The sequence below is a fragment of the Salvelinus sp. IW2-2015 genome, linkage group LG8 (genome assembly GCF_002910315.2).
Source record: "Salvelinus sp. IW2-2015 linkage group LG8, ASM291031v2, whole genome shotgun sequence".
Lineage (NCBI taxonomy): Eukaryota > Metazoa > Chordata > Actinopteri > Salmoniformes > Salmonidae > Salvelinus > Salvelinus sp. IW2-2015.
The window spans coordinates 38,677,603-38,690,442 of record NC_036848.1 but is presented as its reverse complement, the minus strand read 5'-3'; the positions used below and the strand labels follow the sequence as shown (position 1 = coordinate 38,690,442).

Sequence of the window (12,840 nt, the reverse complement as noted above, 5' to 3'; positions counted from 1 at the left end):
CCTCATGATGCCATCAATTTTGTTAAGTACACCAGTCCCTCCTGCAGCAAAGCCCCCCCACAACATGATGCTGCCACCCCCATGCTTCACGGTTGGGATGGTGTTCTTCGGCMTGCAAGCSTTKCCCTTTTTCCTCCAAACATAACGATGGTCATTATGGCCAAACAATTCTKWTWTTGTTTCATCAGYCCAGAGGACATTTCTCCAAAAAGTACGATCTTTGGCCCCATGTGCAGTTGCAAACCGTAGTCTGGCTTTTTTAATGCCGGTTTTATAGCAGTGGCTTCTTCTAAGCTGAGCAGCCTTTCAGGTTATGTCGATTATAGGACTCGTTTTACTGTGGATATAGATACTTTTGTACCCGTTTCCTCCAACATCTTCACAAGGTCCTTTGACGTTGTTCTGGGATTGATTTGCACTTTTCACACCAAGGTACGTTCATCTCTCGGAGACAGAACGTGTCTCCTTCCTGAGCGGTATGACCCATGGTGTTCATACTTGCGTACTATTGTTTGTACAGATTGCTCCCAAGGATGAACCAGACTTGTGGAGGTCTACACATTTTTTCATGAGGTCTTGACTGATTTCTTTTGATTTTCCCATGATGTCAAGCAAAGAGGCACTGAGTTTGAAGGTAGGCCTTGAAATACATCCACAGGTACACCTCCAATTTACTCAAATGAAGTCAATTAGCCTATCAGCAGCTTCTATAGCCATGACATAATTTTCTGGAATTTTCCAAGCAGTTTAAAAGGCACAGTCAACTTAGTGTATGTAAACTTCTGACCCACTGGAATTGTGATACAGTGATAAGTGAAATAATGTGTCTTTAAATAATTGTTGGGAAAATGACTTGTGTAATGCACAAAGTAGATGTCCTAACCGACTTGCCAAAACTATAGTTTGTTAACAAGAAATGTGTGGAGTGGTTGAAAAAAAAGTTAATGACTCCAACCTAAGTGTATGTAAACTTCCGAKTTCAACTGTATGTACATATAACTAGGCATAAAGTGACTAGGGAACYGGATAGATAATAAACAGTAGCAGCAACGTTTATGATGAGTCGAAAAAGTTTGTGCAAAAAGGGTCAATGCAGATAGTCAGCTTAGCTATTTGGTTAACTATTTAAATAACAATTTATCAGTCTTATGGCTTGGGGGTAGAATTTGTTCAGGGTCCTGTTGGTTCCAGACTTGGTGCATCAGTACCGCTTGCCYTMCGGTAGCAGAGAGAACAGTCTATGACCTGGGTGGCTGGAGTCTGACACATTTTAGGGCCTTCCTCTGACACTGCCTGGTATACAGGCCCTGGATGTCAGMGAGCTCGGCCCCAGCGATTTACTGGGCAGTATGCACTACCCTCTGTAGCGCCTTGCGGTTGAATGCCAAGCAGTTGRCATACCAAGCGGTGATGCAGCCAGTCAAGATGCTCTCAATGGTTCAGTTGTAGAACTTCACGACTATGTTGGTGTGTGGACCTTGAAAGAACCTTAGTMATGTGGACACCGAGGAGCTTGAAGCTSTGGATACGCTCCACTACAGCCCTGWCGATGTGAATGGGGGCGCGCTCGGCCATCCATTTCCTTAAGTCCACGATCAGCTCCTTTGTCTTGCTGACGTTGAGGGAGAGGTTGTTGTCCTGGCACCACACTGCCAGGTCTCTGACCTCCATTCTACTAAGCTTACCTGAACGAAATATACGAAACTGATCATGACTTGATTAAATCTCATGTCACTGTGATTAGTTGGCAAACATGCAACAATACCTGTATACTGTCAARGACAGATTAATTATTTGCGTTGCTGGCTTCATTAAAAACTTCATCTGATGGATTTTGGATGTCCTTGGTCTCAATTATTTGTTCAAGGGCCTATACGAGGCCAACTTAACTACATTATCCTGAAGGCATACTTAAACACCCATTTTTTTTTTTACTTTGCGTGAATGATGTCTCAACTTTAAACAATGCACATTTTGTTTAGCTTCTTTCTATTCTGTGACTGCATGAAATAGCAACCATGACATGAATTCAGCGATTACATTTGTTTACTTCATCTTTGTGGCTCCCTGATGAAACAGTAACATCCATTACTGTACTTAGTCTTAGCCAACCTGCACCACATACCGAATCTTCTCTACTTTTTCCGATACTAGAACATAAAAAACGGTTCGGTACTAGAATTTGTTACTTTCGGTACTCCTGTCAAAATGGGTCAAGAATCAAGCTTGTCTATCAGCGCAGCAGACCCCTTATTATAGCGCGCACTGAGAGTCTGGGCTGCATCATGTTACATCATCATGCTGCACACATTTGAATAACGTGACATGGCATGTAGACATTTTTAAACATGATTATTGTTCGTAAAACAATGTCTATACATGCTAGAACACTTTACAATGCAAGAAGATACTGGTAGCGGACAGCTAAAGATAACATCCATTCACTACCCTAGTACTTTGTTTGTGATTATATGCAAACTACAACGCAAAAAAAATGCTGATTTCAAAGCMGATTGCCACCAAAAACGTTATTAATTAACTCGGTCTCTCGCTCATGTCTCTCCCAAAGATGATCAGCAAACTCTGTTAAAGAGACGGCGCACATTTGTATAAAATAAGCTACTTCTATACAAATGTTGTTGTTCAGTACAATAAAATAAATAAACCTTTATTTAACCAGGCAATTCAGTTAAGAACAAATTCTTATTTACAATGACTGTAAGTCTACACCGYTTGTTTACTAAGCATGTGACAAATACAATTTTATTTTCATTTGACCTGATATTCACTTTTGGGAAAACTGGTCTAGCCTCTTGGTAGGTAGTTATCATTAGTTCAAATAATGCAAAATGGTGTACTAATATGAAAGTGTAATTGTAAACTATAAACCCACCTTAGCTTATTTTAWGAATGAGGTCCCAGGTGAAGTTGCCTGGTTAAATTAAAACCAGGCAACTTCACCAGGGACCTCATTCATAAATATGGGGGGGTCAGTTAAGAACAAATTCTTAATTACCATAACGGCCTACACCTGCCAAACCCGGAKGACGCTGGGCTAATTGTGCGCCACCCTATGAGACTCCCAATCACGGCCGGTTGTTATGCAGCCTGGATTCAAACCTCTAGCACTGAGATGCAGTGCCTTAGACCGGTGCGCCACTCGGGAGCCCTTGCAAGGGAAACAGATCGTTTGTCATCTGTAGCCCAATGAAATCAGCCAAAACAAGCTCAATAACTCAATTCATGCACACACTTATAATGCATTCACCTGTATTGTGGATAGGCCTAGGCTCTTGATTTACCCAGTTTATCAATAAAGATTTACCATTCAAAATAAATTATTACCATTATGTTGTTAAAGTTAGAATGGTAAAAACATACCAAAGTCAAATTGATTGTATAATTGATTCATTAATGTATACATGGCGGTCTCTGAAAAATATGGAGGTCCATTTTTTTATAACGTAATGATATTGAACTCAAAAGATGCCCAACGATTGAACAGAGCAGTAGCTGAGTATATCTGTCTGGATCAAGTGCCATTCTGTAACCTGGTAATATGGCTTCTTTGTTGCAGTGGTATTGTTTTGTTATTGTTTTGGTATCGACTATTGTGATGCTAAACCTGGTATCGAAGTCAAAAATCTGGTATCATGACAACACTAGTACTCTCTATTGCTGCTTTTCAACTGTAACGCCAGTGTTATACTTAAGCAATAAGGCAGGAGGGGATCTGGTATACGACCAATATACCACCACTATGGGCTGTTCTTAAGCAGGACGCAACGCYGAGTGCCTGGATACAGCCTTTAGCCGTGGTATATTGGCCATATACCATAAACCCCCAAGGTGCCTTATTGCTATTATAAACTGGTTACCAACGTAATTAGAGCAGTAAAAATWAATATTTTGTCATATRCGTGATATTCGATCTGATATACCACGGCTGTCAGCCAATCAGCATTCAGGGCTCGAACCACCCAGTTTATAATAGTGTATACAACCTTATGTTATAGGAAATTGTGTTTCCATAGTCTAGCAAAGGCTCTTAGACTTTTTAGTTCACTGTTCCATTAAATTGCGCTTTTTGTTAACTGTCCCTTTAACTGCAGACACCTCTGAGCCATAGAGATGTATAGAGATTGCAATGTATCAGTCCTCAATGGCGCTGCCGATGTTAAACACGCTTTTTGGCACTAGTGACCCTTTGTACATCTCTATGCTCTGAGCACACCTGCAACCAATTTCACTTCTTAAATACCTGAGTTCCTTTGTCTTTTAGTTCAGTGCCAAACAATCTTAGCACTAGTACAAAACCTCTCCAACATGTATCCTTTCATTTCTGTTATCTGTGAGTCCAATACCCAAACGTAAGTAACCCACAATATTATTTACATTCTTCAATTGATCTGCATTTAAAGATGCACTGTTGTTTATTAGCGGTAGGATGTTGTTAGAAATATTTGCATATTGAAAGGATCTAATTTGTACCTTCAAAATGAATATTTTACTGCTTTGGAGAAATTATTATATTTATCATTTGACTACTGGCTCAGATTGTGAAAAGTAATTGTTTACGATCAAATATGCTGCTAAATGTTTTTGTTTACTGTCAGCACAAGTCAATGGAAATGAAGTTTGATTTGGAGGAAATAAAACCGGAGCACCGACTCCCTAAAACAGAACCTCAAGTCTCTCCTTATCCTCTAACCTGGGATCACTGCGTCACCTACCTCACCCAGTGATTCAAAATAGGCAACCTGCCTTATCACATTGCTAGGGCTGACAGTGAGAACTTCTGAAGAGCAGAATCAACAACCTCTGCATAATCGAAACAGTTGCATTGTGAGGTGTTAACCGTAAAAGGTGTAAACCCATATTCACAGTTAGCCATTGTTATGCAGATGCAGCCCCAGTGGACTTTCCCCCAAGATAGCGCAGGTTCTTCGGCGCCATGGCCCATCTGGCTTAGCGCTGTTTGTTGAATAGATTCCATGATCCGGACATGAGCGAGTGCTCGGCTCCTTCACACCACTGTGTGTAACCGTATGTGCGCTCTAATCATCGTGACGTATAGCACCAGGCGAATTGGCATGAAAAGGACAATACGTATGCAGATCTAGAGCCCATTTCTCTGACCATTCGATTATACGCTAGGGCTTGTGTTTCAAGCGCTTCCATTACGCCTCAAAGCTTACTTCCCAAATGGATTTTAAATGGATTAAAACATCCCYATTGGTCAAAGTTCACCCATCCCCCTCTCACTATGAGGTTCTGCTGCCCGGGAATGGTGTTTGTCTAATGTTTATCATGCGAAAACAGTGCTATGGAAGAACAGGGAACAAACATACTAACCCATCCCCCATTCCATGTGAGCGCGTGCACGCCTCATGGTTGCTCTTACCCGGGATCTCTGCATGGGGTTGTCAAAGTCTGTTCCCTCGGGGGCCAAGCACAGCCATCCGCCGTAAATAGGTTTGGCCTGTAAAACAGAGCGATTTAGACAATCATTAAAATTGGGGGGGGGGGGGGCAGCAGTCAGCAAGGAGAGGGCACATTTTGGGGTCCAGATGTTCCTATAGACCCTCCCCAATGAGGCAGTTTTCAAACCACAAAACCAGTTAGCAAGCCTGTCGGCCTAATTAGCATTGTTTGATAGACACCATTGCCTTGCATTCAAATGACTTAAATGAAGATTTGTGAATGAGAACAGCGCCTGCTTATGAACCTACATTCACTTCATGGAAGTTGTTTGAGCCAAAAACCTGCATGTTTCCAATGAAAACACAGAAGTTCAAAAGATGTGGAAATGTATAAACATTGAGCAGAGCTCCCACGGTGAGGGGGTGGCTGTTTAAAATGGCTGCTCTTTGCACTCTAAAACATGTTTGTCTTGGTCTAACTTTTACTGTTAAACATTACCAAGAAGCAGCTGTCAGGCCTGTTTTGCAAAAAAAAAAAAACATCCCTCCTACCTTCTTTACCTCAAAATCCAGACTAGCGTCTTACACGCGGTAGAGTGTACGATTATTAGACTGTGTGGGTATTGGCCCTGGCTGTCACTAGCTAGCCCGTGTCCCCTCATGTCTGTCAAATCTATATGTGCCTTGTTTCCGCTTGCATAGACTGCCTGCCTATAGAGACATTTAATTGGTTACTTTTAACAGGTGATGGGGTGACTGAGGAGATAAACGTGCCATGACCTAGTCCTACGAAATCTGATAAGTCTACCATTTTGGCAGCAATGACGACTAATGATTTTACTTATTGATGATGAGCTGATTATCTGCAGCACTGAAGTCTAAGCCTAGGCTACGATCCAAAATGTATGTTTCCTGCCCTCAGATCTTATGTTATCAATAAAGTAGCAAATATCACACAGGTCTTGCTATAATGCATAACCGATTTCTCCATTCTTCTCTTACAAAACATCCAAAGAGAGAGCGAGGCAGAGAGAAAGAGCTGGACAGGAAAGAATGAGCGAGACACAAGGAGAGGCAGTGTAAGCGAGCAGCTGTGGCCTGTAGCGATGTTGGTGGGCTGAGGAGACCTGGAGAGGAGGGACACACCCTTACACCCTTCCTCCCTCCGCACACACAAGCCTCACTTCCTCTATAGTGGTCCTCCTGTGACCTCGCCCTCCCCCCTCAGCTCTCTCCCACAGACCTACCTTCCCCCTCCATTCCAGCCCGCCTCCAACCCCACCGGCAGTGAGGTTAACCCATAGAGATAGAGGACTCTAGTGCCCAAAAGTCTGTTTTAGCATGGGCAGCGCTATTGGGGACTTTCACAATGTTGAAGTAGAAAACTGGGTGGGACTTCCTATGGGTTAAGGGAGGATCACATCATTCCATCCAGGTCATCAGGAGGGATTAACCAATGAATTATACTTGTGAGAAAACATTCCATAACTGCAGGTGGCAGTAAATCGTCAACCTTGGCTTCATACCTGTTCAAACAACACACCAAGTGGCAGTATGCACCCTTTCCGTTTGTTTACCAACTCATAGTAGTAGAAGAAAATTGACTACTTCAAAATGGAGATGCTCATAATCTCTCAGATGCCATAAAATTGCGTCCTCTATCACGCGTTAACCTCTTATTGCCTCCCCAGTACAATCCTCCACTTATTTAGGAGTCATGCCAAAAAGGTCCATTCAAACATAAGGTACACCCATCTGAAAGTTCACCTTACTACTCCTAGCCAAGTAAAACCAATGCAGAGCCTTGGTGATTGTACASTGAACAAAAATAAACGCAACATGTAAAGTGTTGGTCCATTGTTACATGAGCTGAAATTAAAGATCCCTGAAATGTTCCATTCACACAAAGCATATCTCTCAAATGTTTTGCACAAATTTGGACATCCCTGCTAGTGAGCATTTCTCCTTTGCCAAGATAATCCATCCACCTGACAGGTGTGGCATATCAAGAAACTGATTAAACAGCATGATCATTACACCTTGTGCTGGGGACAATAAAAGGCCACTTTAAAAAGTGCAGTTTTGTCACACAACACATGCCACAGATGTCTCAAGTTGAGGGAGCGTGCAGTTGGCATGCTGACTTGCAGGAATGTCCACCAGCGCTGTTGCCAGATAACTGAATGTTAATTTCTCTACCATAAGCCTCCTCCGACCCCGTTTTGGAGAATTTGGCAGTACGTCCAACTGGCCTCATAACTGCAGACCACGTGTATGGGGTCGTGTGGGTGAGCGGTTTGCTGATGTCATTGCAAACAGAGTACCCCATGGTGGGGGTATGGTATAGGCAGGCATAAGCTACAGACAATGAGCACAACTGCATTTTATCGATGGCAATTTGAATGCACAGAGACCATGATGAGATCCTGAGGCCCATTGCTGTGCCATTCATCTGCCTCCATCACCTGTTTCCAAGATGATAATGCACGGCCCCATATCGCAAGGATCTGTACACAATTCCCGGAAGCTGAAAATTTCCCAGTTCTTCCATGGCCTGCATACCCACCAGACATGTCACTCATTGAACATGTTTGGGATGATCTGGATCGACGTATAGGACAGCGTACTCCAGTTCCATCAATATCCAGCAACTTCGCACAGCCATTGAAGAATGGGACAACATTCCACAGTCCACAATCAACAGCCTGACAAACTAGTAGTCACACCAGATACTGACTGGTTTTCTGATCCATGCCCCTACTTTTTTTTTTAGGGCATCTGTGACCAACAGATGCATATCTGTATTCCCAGTCATGTGGAATCCATAGGTTAGGGCCTAATGAATTTATTTCAATTAACTGATTTCCTTACATGAACTGTAACTCAGTAAAATATTTAAAATTGTTGCATGTTTATTATTGTTCAGTATAGATAGAACTGGAACTTATAGGTCTAAGACATCATTTTGGACCATGTGGAATTGAGATCTATGTACATTAATTTGAGAACTCGGGGCTCCACTGGTGAGTAACCTGTGAGAAACTCTGTTCCAGGTTCAATCCCAACCCCGCACTTTCACAAGCTCTTCCTCTCCTCCCTCAAATCTTTCCATACCCCTGCCTCCTCTCTCTCCCTGGGTTTTCACTCTCCTTCGCTCTCTATACTCCCATCATCCCCCACTATCACTCCCAAACTGTTCTGCCTGTATTTCCACCATTTCATTGCCTGCCACTCTCCCTCCTCCCTGCCTCCCACCTTCTATCCTGAGTGGGTTCTCTATCTCACCGATGCCTCGGGAACTACAGAGCAGCGTAGCTCAGCAATAGCCTTGATCCAGAAAAAACACCTTTGAAACTATCGTCCTCTCCCAGCAGAATGTAAACTTTTTTAATAATATGATCTTTGAGAACTAGAAATTACTAAAATAAAAGCTAGAAAGTCAGGGATAATAGACCATTCTAAAAACTAATTTGAGTATATTTTTTTTTACATGGCTGGATTACTGGTAGGGCACATGCCCGGGGGCCCCATTGGTTTTATTATGTTTGAGCATAAGAACACAGAATTAGCCATGGCAAAATGAGTGTGGATTGTAGGAAATTAGCTTTCACGCTGCAGAAAAATTTCTCAGCTCCATGGGGAAATTTTGAGAATTACAGGAAATGAACTCTACGCCGCCAATTCCGGAACGATTTAGGCCAAGCCAACGGCGTGGTTGGGCTACCACCTACACTCTGTTTTGATCTAGAACAACCTTGCCTGACTCCACCGCTGCTGGAAAAATGCTAGGGGAAACACTGCGTGACCAACTAAATATACCAGCACCAYAGTTTACAGGCATTTAGGTCTACACTTTAGGGAAATAAAATATTTTTCAGGCTAAACAAATTGCAATAGAAAGAATTTGCTCTGACACCCCCCCCCCTCCGATCCCTTGGTGTGTAAAACAAAGATTGCAATATAAACACTCTTCCTTCACATTAATTTCCTTTCAGATAACTTTTCCATGTGGGCTAGGCATATCTCTTTCAATGTTGTATTTATGAGGCGTGAACGAATGACTGAAGTGTGTTAAAGTTTGAGATAAACAACCCCCATTTCCAAATTCAGAATAACTCGCTTTACATTTAGGGCTCAAATTCAGTTAGACTAATGAGCGCCTCTTGAAGCCATGCATAGTGTTCAAACTGCATTAAGAGACACTTAACCCAGCCAGGGTGCATCTACTAACCAGAGGCCGAGAGCATAGAAGTGGAACCACCCTCTGTTTCACTTATGATTTCCACTTTAGTGTTTTCATTTCATCCACTCAGTGCTAAGGACGTCATTACAGAATATGAGAGTGCAGATAGGCTACATTCTTCAGTGTTTACATTTTCCTGTCCAATGGCAGTCAATGTCATGACTAGTTCCTTGGATAGATTTGGGCTAAACTTATTTTAAAGGGTCGTTTTTTTTARGAGATTAGAACTAGCTAGCTGTAGCGTATTGTTTAAATTCCCCAGACTCCACTGGTATGAGACAACTCATTACTAGCCCTATATGGATAGAGCAACGGATAGAAGCATCTCTGGTTCCACTGGTGACGTCATAAAGGCCCTGGGAGAGAGCAAGGCTGGGTCTCAGGAGGATTAAAGAAGTGATGTAATCGCTTTAAGATTCTAGTCCTGACTCAGGAGTCCAGGTCTAACCCCACAGTAATCACAAGCAGGCTGTCATACACACAGAGAAACGCAAACACACTCACTAATACACAAGCAGAGAAACACATGCACACTTTCTCAATCACACACATTTTGTGGAGGAGAGGATGCTTGCTGGCGTTGCTGTTCTTAAGCCATGTTCAAGGGCCCATCTGGACCTCATCGCATGGGATCAATTATAGGATACAACAGAAACTAGCTAATGATCTCAGAGATAGAAATCCTCTCATTCACTACTTCACTGGGTGAAGGAAACCAAGGGGACTTGTAATACGACTTGAGTACACATACAGTATTTCACCGGATGTGCTACCTTGTCTCAGACCTGCTGTTTTCAACTCTCTAGAGACAGCAGGAGTGGTAGAGATACTCTAAATGATCAGCTATGWAAAGCCAACTGACATTTACTCCTGAGGTGCTGACCTGTTGCACCCTCCACAACCACTGTGATGTATTATTTGACCCTGCTGGTCATCTATGAACATCTTGGCCATGTTCTGTTATAATCTCCACAGCTAGAAGAGGACTGGACACCCCTCATAGCCTGGTTCCACTCTAGGTTTCTTCCTAGGTCATTTTTTCCTAGCCACCGTGCTTCTACACCTGCATTGCTTGCTGTTTGGGGTTTAGGCTGGGTAATCTGTACAGCACTTTGGCTTTATAAATACATTTGATTGATTGTGGGGACTTTATGTGTAGGCCTACACTTAAGTTGAATTTGGGGTCAAGTTCAGGAGGACACAATCTTCTTGTTTGCGGCCACAGTTATCGGAGCGTGGCAGCACAGTCCCTTAAGTCAGCTGGTGACCTTGCCTGCCAGTCATATGGATGTTTCAGGACAATGTTTCCCAAAAATTGGACAGGATCCACGATGGGTCAGCTGATTCCTCCTTTTGGGAGGATGGTGTTATTTGCCAGTAATAAATGTTATTCCTAACCTGAAGCTGGTCAAACCTCCCTTATAAAATGAATCTATCCAAATCGAATGTTCATTTGTGGCTTTACACCAGGGTCCTATTATTACAACTGATTCCTCATATTGAACCAGTGGTTGATCYTGAGAAACACTGGTTTTCTTCCTAGCAGACCACGCCTTAGTTTGTCAGACTGAAGCAGGAGATTATACATACATACACACACCATTAGTTCATCTCTAAAGGAGTCAGTCTTCAACAAATGGTCACGGAATGAGGACACAATCAGAATGACACACACATGCTGAASTATAAATAACAGACACTTCCAATTAATAGACTTGAGGATGGCAAAGTAGACAACATGAAATTACATTTTCAGTTTCTAAAGGTTTTAGAATACTAACTGGAAGTTTGACTAGGTAGCTGGCTAAAATATTGCCAAAATTCGACTGTTACACAACTTGACAGTAACAGCAAACTCGAGACGCCCAAATGGTCACATTGTCGCATAGGTGTTTGTAACATGTGAACTGTAATGTGGCTACATCATCACAATAACAATTATTTACCTGATTCAGATCTTGATCGGTCAAGAGATGCAACTCCCGAGGTTTGAAGCAGTTCTGACATTTACTTTTATTAAAAATGTTCGCCTGAAATTTTCTGCAAGGGTTCTCTTTCGCTGTAGACATTGTATATCGCCTCCGTTCACCGTAAATGCAAATTAGTTCAAAATTGACGACTGGATAATCCGTTCTCTGCGTTTCTTTCATCCAATTTGGAACAAGGGCCCAGCAATCCAACGCATGATGATCCAAATGACTATATAGGCTAACTAACGTTAGTGGTCTTGAGTTTTACACACACAAACCAAATTCAAGGTTTCTATTGTTTAGTTGTACCCAATTTATATGATCCAATATATGACTGCTAGTCATCAAGATAGCGAGACACCATTCTTGTAKGTTATTCAGTCCATGGCCTGCCCTTAATTCACAAAGCCGAACGAGTAACGTTAGCTAAGCGATTAACAAACAAACTAGCTTGGTTTTTGTAATCATTGACGTTATTGTGCAAATTGCAAAAACAGCAACTGCACATTATAACATGCACCCATTTGACGGAAAATCGCAAAAGTGGAGGTAGCTGGCTATGAAGAGCTGGCTAGCTACATTCGTAGCTAGCAGTTGCTCTTTGCAAAGTCTACCACCACTGCTTCTTCGCTGGCTATAGCAGTAAATTAGCTAGCGAGCTAGAAATCCTCTCGCCTAGCTGTTTAGCTTGGGTTAAAACGGTCCAGAATATAAATGTTCAGCGAAATTCACTCCCCGTTGACACATAGTAAACGGACAAAGCGCCTCTTGCAGAATCATTGAAGCATCAACAACTTTTTCGGTTTTGTTTTGATAACCAGCTCCGCTAGCTGCTCCCCTGGTTTATATTCTTCCTATTTTCAGGCGAAATCTTTCCCAGTGGAGAGGTCGCGAGCTCACAGATTTGTTAGGCATTGTGAACCTAGTGACATTACGGTCACGTGATCATACGGCATCATTTAAAAATAAAAGTCCTCTGTAATTGTTTTACTTGACTTTTTTTTCTGATTTAAAATCACAAATATTAAAGTTTGAAGTGACTAAAATATGAATTTATTGAAAAAACTAACAATGTATTTTTGAAATCAATTAAGAAAGATCGATTTACTGTCTCATAATTTTTTTACTCTAAATTATAATGATGCAACAATACCAACACTGTTGCTGGAAGTATTAATGGTTTTAAACTACTGTCAACTCTTAA

General features: G+C 42.1%; 1 protein-coding gene across 3 annotated transcripts in view; it reads right to left on the bottom strand.

Annotated features, from left to right (window-relative positions):
- mprip (myosin phosphatase Rho interacting protein) overlaps positions 1-12,551 on the bottom strand; it is a 69,302-nt gene extending 56,751 nt beyond the window's left edge. For 2 of the 3 annotated variants that reach the window (XM_023993290.2, XM_023993289.2), the window contains exons 1-2: positions 11,613-12,551; positions 5,405-5,482 (exon numbers count right to left, since the gene is read on the bottom strand). In XM_023993290.2, coding sequence (XP_023849058.1) covers positions 5,405-5,482; positions 11,613-11,816 — 282 coding nt within the window. In that variant the 5' untranslated portion in view covers positions 11,817-12,551. The remainder of the gene's footprint in view (positions 1-5,404; positions 5,483-11,612) is intronic. The other variant, XM_023993291.2, reaches the window with a different exon arrangement.
- Between the last annotated feature and the right edge of the window lie 289 nt (positions 12,552-12,840).